This window comes from Panicum hallii, chromosome 9, assembly GCF_002211085.1.
Source record: "Panicum hallii strain FIL2 chromosome 9, PHallii_v3.1, whole genome shotgun sequence".
Classification (NCBI taxonomy): domain Eukaryota; kingdom Viridiplantae; phylum Streptophyta; class Magnoliopsida; order Poales; family Poaceae; genus Panicum; species Panicum hallii.
Genome location: NC_038050.1, coordinates 4,357,939 through 4,376,685, shown reverse-complemented (window position 1 = coordinate 4,376,685; position 18,747 = coordinate 4,357,939). Strand labels below are relative to the sequence as shown.

At 50.9% G+C, this 18,747-nt stretch overlaps 2 protein-coding genes across 2 annotated transcripts; one reads left to right on the top strand and one right to left on the bottom strand.

Moving 5' to 3' along the window:
• Positions 1 to 6,162: 6,162 nt before the first annotated feature.
• On the bottom strand, positions 6,163 to 7,696 carry LOC112876850 (dof zinc finger protein 4-like). The gene has a single exon (XM_025941029.1). The coding sequence runs from the start codon at positions 7,482 to 7,484 to the stop codon at positions 6,378 to 6,380; it is 1,107 nt and encodes a 368-aa protein (XP_025796814.1). The 5' UTR covers positions 7,485 to 7,696; the 3' UTR covers positions 6,163 to 6,377.
• A 6,496-nt stretch (positions 7,697 to 14,192) lies between these two features.
• LOC112876392 (serine/threonine-protein kinase Aurora-3) lies at positions 14,193 to 18,404 on the top strand. The gene is made up of 7 exons (XM_025940490.1): positions 14,193 to 14,433; positions 14,526 to 14,768; positions 15,709 to 15,804; positions 16,885 to 17,099; positions 17,177 to 17,249; positions 17,354 to 17,476; positions 18,087 to 18,404. The coding sequence occupies exons 1-7, from the start codon at positions 14,335 to 14,337 to the stop codon at positions 18,099 to 18,101; spliced, it is 864 nt and encodes a 287-aa protein (XP_025796275.1). The 5' UTR covers positions 14,193 to 14,334; the 3' UTR covers positions 18,102 to 18,404.
• The last annotated feature ends 343 nt before the right edge of the window (positions 18,405 to 18,747 follow it).

Below are 18,747 nucleotides of genomic sequence, written 5' to 3'. Positions count from 1 at the left end.
TCGGGTTCGGGATTGTTGGGGCGGCTCCTCACCGCCGGCCATAGAGGGAGGGCCAGCGGCGGCAGGCTGGCCCGGTGGAGGAGGTGGGCGCGGGGGCGCTGACGGCCGGGCAGCGGCAAATGGCGGTTGGGCCGCGCCGGGGCGGGGGAGTCGATGGAGACGACGACGGCGGACGGAGGCGGCCGGCTCGGAGCTCCGGCGGGACCATAGCCCGCCCGCGCCGGTGGGGTGGGGGAGGGACTGGGTGGCGGACGGCGGGTGCGTGGCGTCGGAAGATAATGGGCGGAGGAAGAAGATATGGGCTGATGGGCCGCGCTCCGCGCCTCCTTCAGATGATGGATGGCGATTTCATCACCCGCAATGATGTATAACCCCACCCTACGGGACCGGCGTGCACCATCTGATGGCGCGTTCCGAGCCCTGCTGCGGCCCCGGCCGCCAGCGGAGTGTTGTACCTTTGATGACAAAAATGAAGTGAAAGCTTTTGCTAGACTTCACTGGAAGAGGGCCGGATCATGTAGGATTATAGGATGCCCGCGTCACGGCCTACAATAACAACCGGATATCCCGAATCCGCTTAGCAATACCCCCAAACTAGACCAACTACTTGGGGCCTTTTCTATCGGAAAAGGTCAATTTTACTTCCTTCATCAATTCACTTTATCCGCTTAACCCTCTGAGCAAAATTAAACTCAATTTACTTCTCCAACAATTAATTAGTCTAAATCTACCTTCTAATGATATTTCTTTTTTTCTCCGCGTAAAAATTGAGTTCTAAGTTCAAATTTTGTGAGTGGATACAGAAAATGATGCTCTATGTTAAACAATACATTAAAAACTTGACTTTTTCATAAAATTTATCGCAGAGATACAATTATGCATGAAAGATATTCATGAAAAATCATAAGTTACATTGCAAAAGTTGAAGTTGAAGTTCCACTTGTACGTAGAGAAATAAAAAAGAGAAATCTCAATAGGGGGTAAATTGGACCAATTGAAATAGTTCGGGGAAGTAAATTAAGCCTAAATTTTTTTAGAGGTTAAGTGGACAAAATGAACTGTTGGAGGGAGTAAATGGACTTTTTCCCTTTCTATTTTTTGAGGATCTGATTTTTTTTTCTCCAACTGCAGCAAAGATCTCTAAATCTCGGCCTCTACTTCCTCCTCACATGTGACGCCTATTTATCATATTTATCATGTCTTCTTTCCTTTTTTTTCTCTGCCTCTCCTTTCTTCTTCTCCATGGTAGCTGGAGCTCGGGAGCACGAGCGCTGACGGGAGGGGTGGTTGGAGCTCGGGCTTGGCATACCGGCGTGCGGAGGGCAATCAGAGCTCGACTCGTGCGGTGCTAGCGGGTAGGGGCCGGCCGGAGCTCAGCTCGTGTGGCCGCTCGGGCGGGTGGCGTTGGTGAGCGAAGGGTGCGTGGCGCGGAGAGGCGGAGGGTGTCCAGAGCTCGAGCGTGCGGTGCAGCGAGGCAGCATGGCAAGGTGGCAGCGGGATGCGTCGAAGGTCCTGACAAAAGAGGCGTTGCGCGGCAGGAGGGGAGCACAGCACGTGTTTGGGAGTGAGAAAGAAGAGGCATTTGAGTGGGGGGGCATGGATGGAGGACTCCCTAGAGGCACCTGAAATTTAGGGGGTGAATGGGGAGATTTGGAGATCTTTTTATTTTGGAACTCAAGTAAAAGTTACGTTGGAGTTAAGGTCTGTTTGTTTAAGTTTAAATAAGCTGTAGATTATACAAACCAACTTAAATAATCTGTAAAGGAAACAAACAGGCAGCTTATTTGCTCAGATTATATAATTTAGAATAAAAAACACCACAATCTCATAAGCTAGTCAAGTGGAGCTTATTTCAACTTATTTCTACCCAAAAGATCCACTACCCATGGCAAAGAGGAGCAAATTACCCGCAATTGCCATTGGGTCCCACCAGCCCACTCCCTCCTCCCCTCCCCACGCGCCCCTCTCCCTGGCTGGCTCCCCACGCGCCCCTCTCTCTGGCTCGCTCCCTCCTCCCCTCCCCACGCACCCCTCTCTCCCTGACCTTCAAAACTGCTAATGTTGTGAAAATAGTAAGCAAATGAATAAGTCTAGTACCAAAGGGCATTGTTGTCTTTACACGTCTAAGACAAATAAGCTGGGCTCAAATAAGCTAGGCAAACAAACAGTAAGACTCAGTTTATTTAATCCAGAAAAAATAAGCTAGATTATATAAGCTACCAAATAAGCTGGATAGTATAATCTATAAACCTAAATAAACAGGCCCTTATTTTTTTCTCCGCCCTTCAAATTTAAGGTAGGAGGATTGATAGAGGATACGCTGGAGTGGTCTAACAGTTTAGTTTACAGTTGGTATTGCTTTGGATATCCACGGCTCTTGTGTTGTCGTGGAACCTACTCCGATCATTACTATTTTAGCAGGTTTTTTATTTTTTTACCCTGGCCCACCTAAAATTAAAAAGTTTATCAACATGTGGACATCACCAAGTGCTCTCTTCTAGCTCTTGGCCCCAACTGTGCGTCAACACCATCCCACCCATCCTCACCTAAAATTGGCGAGGGCATGTGTACGTCCCCACTAATACCTCTTCTTGTAATTGATCAGCAACCACCTCACACTCAGCCTTCGGCCTGCTCTCATGAAAAGAAAAGCTTCACCATAGTTAAAATTATTTTTCTTCATGAGAAACGAAGGAAGGAAAGGGGCTATGACACGCCTTCTGTTAAGCAAATTGGCAATGGAGCATACTCCTACCGCCAGCACAGCTAGTACCGCACTACCCTGTTTCGATTTCCGAAGAGTTGGCGCTAGAGACAATTGTTCTCTTCTCAGGGCCTGAGTCCTGAACAAAATGAAGAAGCGAGTTCCAACAACCGCGCCGAACCGTGAAAAAAAAACTGCAAACAAGCAAGCGTTAATAAAAAAGACCGGAGCCCGACAGCAAACTGGCAAAGGATTGGGAGGGGAGACAGAACTAACAACGGTTACCGAGAGACAGGATAAAGCCTAGCGGTTCCGGCGGCACTCCAGAAAAGAAATCGGCAGGCTTGTCGATCGACGCAGAGCCCGGCATCGAGACGGGGAATATTGCTACATGCGCGCTCCGGCTTCCGAGGACGCCACTGCTCCGGCATGGTAGCTCGCTCGCTTCCGGCTTGCCCTTCTCCGTCTCCTCTTCAGGCTAATGTAATGTACTCTCTGTGCCTGCTACCGGGGTACGTAGCGATCAGCGATGGATGGAGCCATGGAGGACACGGGTGCGTGCATGCTGCGTGAGAGGCAGCGACGGAACAAAAGGAACCAATCGTCTCTCTCTCTCTCTCCTCGCGCGCGCGCTCCCTCCCTCCCTCCCTCTCCACCAACCCGAGGCAGGCAGGCACGGCACCACACTGGCATGATAAAGCTGCATCTCGCAGCAGTCAGTAGCAAGCAGTAGCAGCGAGCTATGCGGCTATGCCGCCCAGCCGCCCAGCCCTGCCATTGGTTGCGCACTGTGGTGGAGAATCGAATCCCACCTGCACGCTGCCGTTTTAGCTACTAGTAGGCCACACACGCCGTGCACAGCATGCATGGACATGCACCTTCCTAGCTAGGGCAGTCTCCATGTCCCTGGCGGCATGGCATGGCCCCCTGGCCACTGCGCTCTCTCCCCCTCTTTCTCCGTACGTACAAGCACTGGTCTGAATGCGTGTATCTGCCAGCTTTGGCGTGGCATGCATGGCCAGTTCAGACAGTCCCTCAGCCGGCCTCTGCTTTTTTTCTTCCCTCTGGGCACTTGACTGCGCCAGCGTTCCGATATGGCTGCTCTGAATCTCTGTCGCGTGACGGTCTGAGACGAGTGCGTTCTTGCCTCAAAGTGAAGACAAAACCGGCTCCCTCGCTTCCTGCACGTCGTGCTTAAAGGAGATAAGGAGATGGAGCAGGCAAGGCGAGCTTCAGGGTACAGTTTCGGAGCTCCGAGCTCGGTTTTGTTCAGAAACAAGTTTTTTTAAAAAAAAAGAATTCAGAAACAAGTTTGAACGAGCAGATTTTTGGCACGCATGGTCCCGTTAGGTGCCCATGATGGCCCAATCGGATTGTACTAGCTAGACATGCAGGGTCTCATGCTTTCATCACAATATCACCAACTAGTTGCTGTTTTTGCTAGTTACCGAGATCACCATGACAGTTTCGTGATTACCAACTTTGAGATGCATCATGCATTGGATACATATGACATGTGTTAGGGAAGTGTGTACTTGTAGGCACTTAAGGCTGTCCACACTTGTCATAGTCTATTTTCATCCTCTAAAAGAAATATTTCGTCCCGGTCATCGAGATTCTTTCCTCTGTACCAATTTCTTCCACACTCTCATACTCTATATCAACCACCACGTATTTTATTCAACCATCTCCAATTATCTTTTTTTATTTTCTTTTTTTTCTTTCCTCTCTTATGTCCCCTGACTCCTTCTCCCTTCCATTCGCCTGCTCTCTTTCTTCCTCTACCAGAGACAAACTGAGCGAACAGAGCTTCACCCGCCGGCCGATTACTCCCACCTCCAGCCACCAAAACCAAATCACCGCTACCCACAACTAGCACACCTTCCCAGCTACCTCCTCCACCACTTGTTGCTCGGCAGCATGACCCCAATCATCGGGTATTAGAGTTCCAGTGGCCGCCATTACCGCCGGCCTAAGCTCAACCGCCACCGGTGAAGTCCTCCTCCCAAGCCACCTGGTCTCCAACCGGCTACCAAAATCGAGTCGTGGTGAGATCCTCCCCATCAAGCGCCCGCTCGCCTCTCTCTCTCTCTCTCTCTCTCTCTCTCTCTATCTCTCTCTCTATCTCTCTCCTCCCCCTCCGAGCGGCGGCTTGCATGGGCGGCAGGGGGGGGGCGGCAGCTCCGGACAGCGGTGGCAGCATCAGCTCCGGCCCCAAGCGGCCGTCGTTGCCCTTGCGCACGCAAGCATGGCCCTGCCGCCCTCCTCCGGCCCCGCCGCGCGCCGGCTCATCTTCAGCTCGCGCGGCGGGATGCCGCCGCGCCGGCCTCCAATGGCGGGACGCCGGCCTCCGTAGCAGCGGCTGCCTTTAGATCTCGCGGCGGAGGGAGGGAGAAGGAGGGCGGTGCGGCTAGGGGCGGTGAGGTGGAGAGTGGTATGGAAGAAGGAGGAGGAGCAGGGGTGGTCTGAAGGGAAGGGAGGGAGACGAGGGGGCGCGGGTCCATGCCACGTCCTCCGCGATGGCGGAATGTGGAAGTAGCGGACAGAGGCCGCTCCGTTTTGGTAGAGTATGGGACGGAGGTTTCCGGTGCAGCTCTTTTTACTCTATATTGGTACTGGAGGATGGGATATATACCTCGGTGCGGGCAGCCTAAACATAGGCAACAAATGCTTGTTAGCAGGGTCGGTTAAAATCCTGTTAGGCGCATTATGTATTGGTGATGCGAGATGGAAGTGTTTACTTGGCTCTCGTCGTATCTTATCGTGCGTTGGGCATCATATCAGTACTGCTCGCTAGCTAGCTTGTTTGGCAGGTGATCACAAGAACGGAGAGTTAGTCATCTACTAGATGGGAACAGAACTAACTAAAAGAACGAAGCTACTGTTAGGAAGGAGATGTACATGGAAGATCTAAACTTTAGTGGATCTGCTACATATTTCTGCCGAACAGGATCGCACGTTGGCAACAGCCAACTAAAGGATAATCACCAAAAAAATGCCAGCTAAAATCGATCCGGCGCAAACAAAAGAGGAGAGTTGCTGCTTTTGCAGCAAAACCTGCAGCCGCATGCATTCAACTCTGTACTTGGAGGTCCATGAGAAACCAAAGTGAAAGTAGTACTGATACCTACTGAACTGTGAGCACTGGTTACATGTACTATCTTGCAGGAAATGCAGTCTTGAAACCATTCATAATACATAAATTAAGCTTTTTTAGCTAACACACATGCATATAATACTTCAAATAGGTTTACCAAACTAGATGATCTACAACACCTTTGAAGGCACACACCAGTCCATCATCTATGCATATTGATCATGCCGTTGAGAGTTGAGACTTATATGATCAATCCATGATCGGCCTCATGTAAAACACCAAATACAAAGCTATCCATCACCCCTACTACACTACAGCAGATCGAGAAGGAACAAAGATAACTCTGATTAACAGTAAGCAATTAAAAGTTACTCCCGTTCTCCCACTGATCAACAAAAACAACAGTAACTAAACACCCTCGATTAACCTCCCCCCGAGTGGATTTGCTTCTCACTCAAAACACAGTCAAACCGCGCACGATAAAGCTACACCGAAGGCTGAACTGATGATCCAGCTACTGATCACGTACTAGCTAGTGTGTCATGTAGTAACAGCCGCGTACGTCGGGTCCGGCTCTCATGGGAACGCGCCGTTGGGGGTGGGCAAGTCCGGCCACGCCACGGACATCGCCGCCGGGCCGGCCCAGTACTGCATCTCGGGCGCGGGTAGGGAGACCGGCGGGAGGTCTAGCCCGACCGTGGCGCTGCTCAGCGCAGCCGAGACGCCCGACGCGGCCGGTGGGAGGGAGGTCGCCGCGGTGGTGCAGGGGAGGGACGTGGCGCCGGGCCCGTCGTACTCGTGTGGGCGTCCAGCGGCGCTGCTCACCACCGCGTGGAGCTGGTCGCTGTAGTAGCTCGCCGCGGGCGACGACGACGGCGGGGGCAGCTTTAGCCCGAGGCTTGACAGCACGTCGTGCTGCCCCAGCGCCCCCATGCCGATCTGGGAGTCCATGAGCGGCGGTGTTGGGATGGGACGCGGCGCGGCCGGCGGCCACAGCGACGCCGGCGCGCCACCGGCATTGCCACCGCCAGGCAAGACATGGAGGGGCAGGTGGGGCATGGTGTCGAGACCGAGGAGCCTGTGCATGTTGCTGCCGCCGTGGCCGCCCTGCACGCCCCTGGCGCTGTTGAGCAGCGCCATGAGCTGCGCGGCGGCCGCCTGCTGCGACGACGCCCAGGGCGCGGGGCCGGCGCCCATGCCCAAGCCGACGCCGAGGCCCAGCGACGGCGCTCCACCCATGGACTTGCAGGAGACCGCCGGCTTCGCTGGCGTCGGCATGGGGCGCGGCTTGCGGCAGCCGCCGCCGATGGGGACGTTGCGGAGCGCGCCGCCCTTGGTCCAGTACCGGCGGCACGTCTTGCAGAAGTGGCGCGGCTGGGTGAGGTTGTAGTTGTTGTAGTAGCAAAACTTGGTGTTGGACGAGTTGCACCGGGGGCACCGCAGCGGCGCCTGCTCCGCCCCTTGCCCCTGCTGCTGCCCCTGCCCTTGCCCCTGCGGCGAAGACGTCGCCGAAGTCGACCGCTGCTGCTGCGCTGACGAGCGTGACGACGTCGACGAGGACGACGTGGGCGACGGGTTGGAGACGATAGGGTGCAGCAACAGGGGAAGAGATGCCGGGTTCCCATCGTTCATGCTCTTCAGCTGCTGGTCCATGGCTGCCCCTCCGAGCAGTTCTTGGATCATGGTGATGGATGGCGAAAACTCAATATCTCAAAAAGGCTTCTTGAAGCAGAAGGGGATGGGCTCTTTCTTGGAGATGGCAAAGATGGTGCGGTGTGGTTGCTTTCAGGTTCTTGCTTTGTGGTATGAATCAGAGGAGAGGATGGGGTGGGGTGGGGCAGTGGTACTGGGGTGTGGCGGTTTATAAAGAGGTTGGAGCTTGGGGGAGGAGGAGAAGGATCCTGCCATGGATTGGATTGGATTGAGCTAGGGTTAGCTGCTTTGTCCCTGTGCCTTGGCTTTGTCTCTGTTCAGAAACTAAGCTTTGTCTTGATGTGTAATTACCTTGGACACTTTGTTGTCTGCATGTGGGTAGAACCAGGGGTTTTAGGAATGTAAGAACGTGGGGACCACCAGCAGTACTACCTTGGAATGATGAATGGTAGGGCTTCACTTCACAGCTTGGAACACTGCCATGTTCTAGTTCTAACTGACCAAGTTGTCCCTTCCCCGTTTGGGGTCTCTTTTTTGTACCCATATGCAGGTGATCATTGTTCACCTTTACCAAATTATCTAGCCTAGATCCTAATTTTACAAATGGTTTTTACCCCCATGTACATTCCTCTGAAATATAATTTCGAGAATAAACAGTCTATTTTTCGGCACTTTTTCAAAAGAAGCACATCTTTGTTCCCTTTCCTGAAAATGCAGAGGTGATTCCTTACCGTACTTTCATCAGAAAAAAAAAGAGTAACGGCGCGTAGGAAACTACGAATCCACGTACATACGCGTGACGGTGACGAGATGTATCATCGTGTATCCATGGGTATAACACGTAGCGATAGGAGTATACGGAGGTGATTGTGGAGCCCGTGGATCACAGTCAGCGGGCCGTGGCACGCAACGACGGCAACGTCACGATCAGCCCGGGTAGGCCCGGCCCGGGAGCGTGTGATCATGGCACTCCAACTCAGAGTCCGGAGCACTAGAAGTTGCGCGAGATAGAGAGATCAAATCATCACAGGAATTTTCTAAGCCAAAAGGAAAGGAACATGCTCATGAGTCATGACTCATGAGCAAATACTAGCTTAGCAGTGGAGACGGGCTCCATTCCCCAATCATGCAGTCAATGCCCGGGATCGGAGAGGCCAGCCCAGACTTCCCAGAGACCGCAAGAGTACAAGGCCATGTGTCGTTGCCATGCACGCCTGCAAGAGTACAGCCGCGTGGCTGCATTCTTGTTCCAAAATCCAAATGGAGGAGAAAAAGAAAGTGTTGTGGGATGTGGGTGGTGAGCCTGACAATTTGGGGCCTTGGAAGGCTCTGAAAATGGGCTTATCGCCCACCAGGTTGGTCGGCAGGGAACTGCCTTGACCGTCCCGGGAAACGCCAGAGCTCTGTGACTCGTGCTAGAGGTGACAACCCGCCTTGACCCCCACCCCCCCTGCAATTTGGTTTGAACAAGCTACAAGAGGCATGCAGCTGCTTTTGGCGTGGTGTTTTGGTCATCACCACTGCATGATTACGAGTGCTGTTACCGATGTCACGGTCTTGCCTGTCACGTTCCGAGCATTTGCAGGTTCAGAGAAGAGAACAATGCAGAAGCTGTACAAGTAACAATAGGGGATTGGAACATGCTAAAAAGAAAGCTTTACAGGGTTATCCCTTGTTCAATTCAGGGATCAACTTTTCTACACAAACAAGCATGTCGTTGTTACTGAGATTTTTGTACGAGTACATCACTTGGTTGTTACTCTACTCATCATATGTTGGTCACAGCCCGAAGAATTCGGCAAGGATCCCTAGGGCGCTGCTACAGTGCTCCGAAGGGAATCAGGCTTTGTCCGGACGTGGCAAGACGCATATGCTAGTACCATACCGTGCTTCGCTTGCCGTCTGCTGCCGCGCGCGGCCCATGTTGGCATGTTTGTACGCCGCGCCGCGGCAGACTGGAATCCTCCCCTGCTGCCCTAGTATCCCTGCTGCAAAGCGCATCCGGCCGGCATCCGGACCGGTCTCGGTCGGTCGGCGTGGTGGCCCATCCCCCAAGGCCCCGTGGGGCCGCCTGTCGTCAGCACGGTCGTATCCCCTCACAGATTATTCACCAATCACAAGCAGAAAAGAAAAGCTACTCCAACTGGTAGCCAAACCCAGGTCTCCGTTCCCATTTGATCTGCGAAAATAGCATCCTTTCACGGTTCCTTTCAGAATACTAATCTCAAGCTTCAAATGATCGGTTCCGATCTGTCAGACACGCGCCGAAAACTGCAGGAAAAAGAATGTTTTTCCACGACGGCAAAACCACTTGAGCGTTGGGTCGTTAGCCAAGTACAAACAGGCGGCAACTCGGCGGCGAATGATGAACACAGCCTGGGGCGCGCGCCCCGTACGCCGCCCAGTCAAATTACACGGCGGCGCAGCGAGAGGCGGGCGCTGGGTGGGGGCGCGTCGGAGCGTGCCGCGCGGGGGCGGGGCAGCGGCAGCCGACAGGCGGTCGTACGGTGCCCCGGCGGAGACGACCGCGTGCAGGTGCCCGGCCTGCCCCACGCCTTGCCTCGCCCCCTGGATTCCTGCGCCAGCGCAGCACGACCTGATCCAGACCGAACCCAACCCAACGCGGCCGCGCCGAGCGCTCGTCTCGTCCCCTCGGCGCGGCGCGGCATGCCACGCCGTGCCAGCGGCCGGCCGGCCGGGGCAGGGTCACCTCTTGTTTGGGGCCGACCCCGATGGGCGCAAAGGCAGGGCCGGCACCGGCAGGGCGTCCAGAGCGGCAGGGAGGGCCGGCAAACGCAAAGCGCTAAAGCGACACGCGCAAAAGCGAGAGGAGCTACCGCTACCAGGAGGCTGGGCTAGCTACCTAGCGGCTCGGCTCCCTGGTGGCCTGGTGGTCTGGTGGCGGTGCGCCGGTGGATGGATTGACTCCTAGAAACCCGGGCTCCCTAGTCCTTGCCCGGGCCGGGCCGGCCTTTACCTCGCTGCGGCTGCTTCGCTTCTCCCGGACACGACGACTGATCATGGGAGGCCTCGACGAGAGAGATGCGAATGCGATGCATGGGAGATTCTCTTCCTCGACCTCGACTCGACCCCCCTGCCACCTACCATGTCTGGCGTGTGCTAGCTACTACTCTACCAGGAGTAGCTCGTTCCGTGCCATGATGGTACACGCTACACTGACCCCCACTGGCTATCCTGCTAGTAGGACGGAGTAGACGCACTGTTCATTTTATTCCTTTGTTTTCCCATGGATGCACAGCACCATTGATCTGTATGCATGGTCTTTGGTAACGGATAGAAAACATAGGAATTTTCTTGCTATTATTTGGAAACCAGTGGCAATGTTGTACTTGATGAAAGGAGCACATGTTTTGGATGACACAAAAGCAATGTGGAAGCGGTAGTACAATCAAAAGCTCAGAGTTAGAAGGGAAGCTAGTGATGATCAACTGATCAGGGCTCAGAACATGGAAAGGTCCAAAATTGCGGTGTGTCTCATGATGGCTCATGAGTGAAGATGGAAAGGAGAGGAAGGGGTTCCTGGGAGGGAAAGATAGAGAGAGAGAGAGAGAGAGAGAGAGAGAGAGACCGGGAAAGAGAGGCATCAGACATCAAGAAGCACTCCGGAATCGGAGTCTGGGCACGCTGAAATCTTGGGCGAGTGGCGAGGGTGTCGAGTCTGGTCAGGTCACTCAATTGTGCCTGGGCCTGGCCTGGCCAGCACTTTCGGAGTTCGGGAAAGATGAATGAGTCGACGGATGGATGCGTTGATGGACGGCCGAAAGGACGGGTGCAGGCAGCAGGCAGGCAGGCAGAGTGGGTGCAGGGCCAACACATGTTTGTCCGCCGCCCGTCGGCGTCTCGCCGAATGACACGACGTGACATGAGCAAACAAACTCTTGTACCCTTCCATGCTTTTTCTTCCGCTGCGTGCTCCTCGCTGCGGCTGCGACGTGAGAGGAGTGAGCGAGCGAGTCACCTTCTTCCTCGCCGCGGCTGCGACGTGAGGAGTGAGCGAGTGTGCTCTGAGCCGCACGCTGCTCGATGCATGCATGCACGTCAGAAGAGAAGAATATCGGGTGGGGCCGCCGCGTCTTTTCTCGCCGGCCGGAGCGAGGGACGGGACTGCAGATGATGGTACCAGTAGGAAGGAGGGAAGGAAGCATGATGATGGTGGTCAAGCTCGGGATTCGTGCCCGTCCTGCGCTTAGCAAGCTGTTCAAAAAGGTGCGAGACGGCACGCGCTTGAAAATTGGGCGTCCGCGCTCGCGAATCCACGCTGGAAACGAGGTGATCTTGCCACCAGAATCTTTCGGTGGTCTCGATCTCTTGAGACCGAGAGCTTGGAATGCCCTTGGAAATTCGGTATCGAACCGCGTTCTAGGCTTATCGTAGAATGCATGCCTACGATCCATTAAGCTTTTCTTATATAGGAAGAAAGGCTTAATATACGAGGTCTCTACAAGATGACCTACTCCTTCACCCCTCAGCTCGAATACTTGACGAATTTGCACTCTACAATGCCATGCCCTGGTATACTGTTCCGTTCGTTCCGTTGTGTCCATTTAGACACAGTACCAGTGCACAGTGGTGTGATCAGGGGGCTCAGGAGGACTGCCCCCGTCAAATTAACAATGGCAGCCGGATACGTCACAGCTTTATCAGATCACCGCGCTTTATTCCTCGGAATTTCCACACGCGGGGAAGAGCGCGAGCGGCAGCCGAGCCAGGCACACCCACCAGAAGAGTAGTGAAAACAACAAGCCTGGTGCTTCCAATCCAGCGCGGATCGGGCGCGCGCTGCCAGAGGCGGCAACCCAACGCACACAGGCACGGAGCGGCAAGCAAAGATTCGGGAACCGCCATCATCACGGCAGGAGCACCTGCTCTGCGCTGCGCCTGCCTTCCATCGATCGGCGCCACCCCCCAAGAACATTCCCACGCATCAGATCCTTGCCCCCCCCAATCTTTTTGTTTAGTAATCGATCGCTCGCTGCTGCGCTCAGTGCTCAATAGCTAGGCCTGGGCTAGGCTAGGCTAGGGCAGTGTGCGTCGCGGCGGCAGCCAGCAGGACTGTGCTTGCGTGTGACAGCGCGAGGATGAGGGAATCGAAGACCGGATCGCCGTGCCATGCACGCCGCCGCCTTGGACGGCACGAGGAGGAATCCATTGCGCCCATAACGTGCGTGATCCAGGCCAGGCGAGGCGCGCGCCGGCCGTTATACTAATAGCGCACCGGCCGGCCGGCATGAATCATGAGCGGTGGGGGTAAAAAGAACGGCGATCAAGATCGTGGTCGCAAACCCCAGGCGCATGATTACTGTCTGCCAATGCGCGTCGCTGATTGGGATTCGGTGCTGCCCGGACTCGCTTTCAAATGCGTGCAGCAGAGTTTTTTTAGTTTGTCCGTTTGTGTAATCTTGGAGTAGTGATGGGAAAGGTGGCAACAACGAGCTGGAGAGTGAAAGATAGAGACACCACGAGCACCAGGTGCCTAGGTAAGGGCACTTAGTAGCTCATACAATTTTTTTGGTTAATGGACATAGCTCCTACAGTAGTTCAACAGTTTTGTTACTTAACAGCAACGGATTTCCAGAGTAAGGGTGTGTTCGTTTTCTAGGATCTAAAGTTTAGATGTGTCACATCAAAGATAATCTTGTCATTTAGAAGTATTAAATAAAGTCTAATTACAAAACTAATTGCAGAAGCTCAGGGCTAATTCGCGAGACGAGTCTAATGAGGTATATTAGTCCATGATTAGCGGATGATTACTGTAGCATCACTGTGGCAAATTATGGATTAATTAGGCTCATTAAATTTGTCTTGCGAATTAGCACCCATCTGTGCAAAATATTTTATAAACAGATTTTATTTAATACTTCTAAATAGCAATATTCTCTTTCATGTGACGGGTCCAAACTTTAGAGGGGAGGAAACGAACACACCCTGAGAACTGAAACTAAGGGTGCGTTCGTTTCCTGTGACCTAAAGTTTAAAGGGGTCACATAAAAGAGAATCTTATTATTTAGAAGTATTAAATAAAATCTAATTGCAGAACCCCAGTGCTAATTCGCGAGACGAATCTAATGAGGTATATTAGTCCATGATTAGCGGATGATTACTGTATCATCACTGTGGCAAATTATGGATTAATTAGGCTCATTAAATTTGTCTCACGAATTAGCACCCAGCTGTGAAAAAGTTTTATAAACAGATTTTATTTAATAATTCTAAATAGTAAGATTCTCTTTGATGTGATGGGTCTGAAGATTAGAGGGTAGGAAACGAACAGGGTCTAAAGCTACTGCAGCAGCGACCTTATTATAGAGAGTTACGCCACTGTGCGACGACAGGACAGAGGTTGGCAGGTAGCTACTGGACTCGGACACGGCATCCGGACAGGTGCCGTGGAAACTGCAGAACGGCCGCTGGGTAGACGGCGGCGCACTGCACCCTGCAGCAGGGCGGAAGGGGTAGTAGGAGAAGACCGTTCTGCTTGGGCTCTGCCTGCACTCTCAACCAATTTGGGCCCGTGAGGATGGGTACGAGGCGCGCGCAAATGGGCTGTTTCTCAGACGATGGGCCTCTATGTTCTGCGAAGAGATGCGGTCTATTGGCCCGAAGTGGTACTATTCTCCAGCCTGCAAAGCCGAGCCCAGAGTCCCCAATCCCATTCCTCCTCCAACGTTCACAACCCCCCCATCCCCCCAAAAAACCGAACGCGACTGCCGCCTGCCGCCTGCCAGTCCCGATCCGCCGGCCGCCGCTCCCCATTTCAAATTCCGACCCGCGGTGTCCTCCCTCCGGCCTCCTCCTCTTCGCAACTCGTCGCCGTCTTCCTCACCCCGCCCCTCTCCCGCGGCCGCCACCCTCGTGTGCGATGGCGGCGCGTCAGGAGTGGAGCATGTCTGACTTCGAGATCGGCAAGTACATCGGCGAGGGCAAGTTCGGCAAGGTCTACCTCGCCCGCGAGAAGCAGGTTGGTTCTCGGAAGCATCGCCCGCCGATTCTCCCAGTTTCCCCCCAAATTTCGCCTCCGATGAGGCTAACCTGCGCGTGGCGATGATCCAGAGCGGGTACGTGGTGGCGCTCAAGGTGACGTACAAGGCGAAGCTGGAGAAGTACCGCTTCCACGCGCACCTACGCCGGGAGATTGAGATCCAGCATGGACTCGACCACCCCAACGTACTCCGCCTCTTCGCCTGGTTCCAGGACGAAGAGCGCGTCGTCCTCGTCCTCGAATACGCAGCCCGTGGTGAGCTATACAAGGTCCTTCGCGCTGCTGGCCACTTCACGGAGCGCACCGCCGCCACCGTAAGACCCCCCTCTTCCCCTGTCGTTTTTGTTTCACTGTTAATTTTCACCCCAAACTTTTGTGCCTCCGGTTGGATTGGACCCATTGCGCTTCCTTCTACTGTTTACGACTTAAATTATGTTAGCCTGAAGCATAATATTTCAAGCAAGCCTCTTATGGCCGCAATTTAATGATATTTGTGAGGGAGATACAGTTGGCTCCTCTACTGTTACTTCTATTAAAACGAAGCCAAGATGAAAACGACCGAGGAAAGAGAGAAAAAGGAATGAGGAGGAAGAAAAGCATCTCTACAAAGTTTCAGACAACTAGTCCATGAGATGATTAGGTCTTAAGTTGGCAATTGTATGATACTACTACACGACTCATGAAAGAGAGCAAGAGGGTCTTTAGAAACGCCTCCAACTTAATGTATAATTCATTAATTGTTGATTCCTCAATAGTGGTTCCCTGTGCATTGGAAACAAGTTGAAGTTACAGTTCATAAAAGAGGTGGTTGAAGTAGTAAACCGTTTGATATTTGAAAACTTTAGTTCCATTTTATATGTTGTCAAAATGGTTTAGGGGTTTATTAATTTTCATATTATCTGATTGCAACATTAAATATCCTTAGAAACTCTGCAATACAATGCAAAGGATCCATCCCATTTTACAAGTTAAGCTGCAACAAAGTTTTCCACAAACTGCGACCTTATGAAGTGCACTCTGCGGTTTACTTCCCTCGAGCTATACATTATACATGAAACAATGTGAAAACACATAGCATTTCCTTTAGCATGATACCGTTTCAGCTAGTCAGCTTTTGATAGTGCCAATAATGGCCAAGAACATGTGCTAGCAGTGTCATACCAAGCCCTAGAATATGATATACATATGCAGGCTTCCTTCTGATTTGCCATTCTTTTATTAGATTCTAATGGCACTGAACCTTACGTGTTTTAGTACGTCGCAAGCCTTGCTGGTGCACTGGCATACTGTCACAAGAAGCAGGTCATTCATAGGGACATCAAACCAGAGAATTTGCTACTTGATATTGAGGTTGGTTCCTCTTATGCCATTGTTGCACCTGAATGCTGGTATTATTGTCTTTGTACTTTAACTGCCTTGTATTGTTGTAGCTTTTCTAATCCAATGGTCTTATTTCTGCTCAACATGTATTCTAACATAACTATTACTGTTATACAGCAAACCTTGCTCAAAAGTAGTGCCCATACTTTTTACACCATTTTGTTATATTTTTAATTAGCTGATGATCTTATTTCTGGACACCATAAACTCTAAGACTCTAATAGAACCGTTGCTGTAAGTTTTGCTCAAGAGTCCAATCTATAGCTAATAGCATAAAATCTCATAGAGTTGAAAATCTTTCTCTAAATGTTTAGCTCCTCTTAAGTGTACATTGTACAACTGTACATTTTTTTTTCTCAAACCCGCAGGAGAGCTGCGCATCAATATATTAAGAAGAAAGAGAGGGGTAAGAACCCCGGGTGATACAGTTAGGGGCCTGTATCATGCCCTTACATAGGACACCTGTAGAAAATTACAGATAGAGCATACAAGGGTGAGACCTGACCAACTAAGAAACCTTACAACTGTACATTATAAAAGTATTTCAGTATTTTTGCATGTAAACAACAGTGAGTGTACGATGTTTATATGTTGTGTAGGAAGGGTAGACAACTGTAAAATGTGAAATCAGCCATCGAAATGTGAAATTCAAGGCACTGAATGATGAAGATGATATTTGCTGTTACAGCTCAATAAGGGTAACTCATCTTGCATGTAATTCATGCTGAGCAGGATATGCAGGATGCCTCTACGAATAGATTTGAAAATTCACATATATTGTGGCTGATACGCATAACATATGTGGATAAATGGTTATGCAAATGCAAGTGCTTCTTAAATGTCTCAGTATTTCTAAAGAACTTCTATTGTCGCGATGGACATTACTAAATGCTAGCAGAAAAATTGTTAGTTATGCTGCCTGTCTCTGAAAGTTGGGGGGGGGGGGGGGCGCAGAATCAGGGCTCATGCCTCATGCCGCTGTCTTGAGTTCTTGATGCACCAAGTACTGAGTGTTTGATTGGATAACTAGTTAGCTTCCTTCTTCTCCAGGGCCGGCTTAAAATTGCAGATTTTGGATGGGCAGCTCGGTCAAATGCTAAACGACACACACTCTGTGGCACAATTGATTATCTGGCACCAGAGATGATAGAGAAAAAAGCTCATGACTATGCCGTTGACAACTGGACTTTAGGAATCCTGTGCTATGAGTTCTTATATGGTTCACCTCCTTTTGAAGCTGATGAACAGGATGACACCTTGAGAAGGTATGGCCTGAGACATCTGTTTTCTTTTTCTCCCTTATATTCATTCCTTAACATTCTGTGCCACATGAATTGAGCAGGATAGTTAGAGTGGATTTGACATTCCCTTCAAGTCCTTGTGTATCTTCAGAAGCAAAGGATCTCATTTCCAAGGTAAGGTCGAAAATTATTAGTTGTATATATATCATATATTAGAGATTAATTAAAGCGTTGAGTGTGGGTTGGACAATTGACTTAAATTGCGACTTTGTATGCAGCTTCTAGTGAAGGATTCAAGCAAGAGGCTTTCTCTTGAAGACATAATGAAACATCCATGGATAAAAAAGAATGCGGAACCTTCAGGGAGTTGCATTAAGCAAAAAGATTTAGGAAGAGTTAAGGTAAATGATAATCCCCCCATTTGTTTCTATAGGGCGTATGAGGGTGTGAAAGAGTCAAACTTCATAAGTTTTAACCAACAACCAATCAAATTTTATCCATATCTATGTAAGAAAGTTATATCAGTAATTTGTGTTTCACAAACCTTTAATAGGGTATTAATTTTGTAATAATTGATAATACTATATTGTAAGAGAACTTAATGGTCAAAGTGTGCTCTGAAAGACGTTTTCAAATCCTAATATTATTTTGTTACAACACTCTAGTACTTTGCTGAGCATGGAAAATATTATTTTGCCCCCATAGTATGGTATTCTTGTTTAGCTTCACATACTTTATCTTTGTCATGTCTGACTATATTGATCTGTCAAATGCAAGAACTTAATGATTATTGCACGGCTGAGATACCTGGTCTATGTGGTAATACACTTTCATGCACGGCTGAGATACCTGGTCTGGACAAAAGGACAGCTCATTTTTCCTAATCAGTCTGCACGTTTGCTTGGATCAGCAATGCACCTTTTGCTCTGCTGACTACTTGTAGATGACACGCAATTACTGTGGAGTATCACTATGACTTTTTGCTAAATTTCAATATGGTTTCCTCTGCAGCCTGTGCTCATCTGAAAATCGGCCCGTTTTGGCGAAGCACTTGTTTGCCAGTATCACATGTTCGTTACTGATGTGATGTGCCGAACTCGTCGCTTCTGGAGGTCAAATATGATGACACTTTGGATGTTTGTAGTTCTGAAAGTTCCGAAGTAGGTTTGTGCTGGAGCCTGGAGGATTCTGTTGTCTGATTGATGTTGGATGCAGCGCTTGTGTGTTTCATCTTGTAAATGAGAACATTGATGGTAGTGGAGAGGAATGTGGTTTTGCCTGTGGGGACCTTATTTATCATTGTTGCAGTATTTTGAGTTATGATCCGTACTGACGGTACTAGTAATTCTGTGGTCCGTAGCAACAAAATACGGATATGCCCGCCATGGAGAAAAGAATATTTTCTCTGATAGATAAAAAGAAAAAAAAGAGAGGCTATGTAAATATCATGGTGACTTCAAAACGAAATACGCGCTTCCCCACCGGGAAGCTGCCACCACTTGCGTTCGTCTGCTCAGGCGCGCTTCATTCTATAGGGCGACGGACTTACGGACCGGAGCAGAGGAAGCGAAGCGAGTAGCCGGCTCAACTGAGCAAAGCTGCCTTGGCCCAGACCGGCTGGCGCCACGCCGTAACCAATCTTGCTTCCCGGCCCCACACGTCAGCCTTTGCT

Bases quoted from the DNA above. Each gene is read 5' to 3' on its own strand.
- LOC112876850 (XM_025941029.1), bottom strand. From the start codon at position 7,484: ATGATCCAAGAACTGCTCGGAGGGGCAGCCATGGACCAGCAGCTGAAG.
- LOC112876392 (XM_025940490.1), top strand. From the start codon at position 14,335: ATGGCGGCGCGTCAGGAGTGGAGCATGTCTGACTTCGAGATCGGCAAG. The intron at 14,434-14,525 runs GTTGGTTCTCGG...GCGATGATCCAG, and splicing joins ACCTCGCCCGCGAGAAGCAG to AGCGGGTACGTGGTGGCGCT. The intron at 17,250-17,353 runs GTAAGGTCGAAA...CTTTGTATGCAG, and splicing joins CAAAGGATCTCATTTCCAAG to CTTCTAGTGAAGGATTCAAG.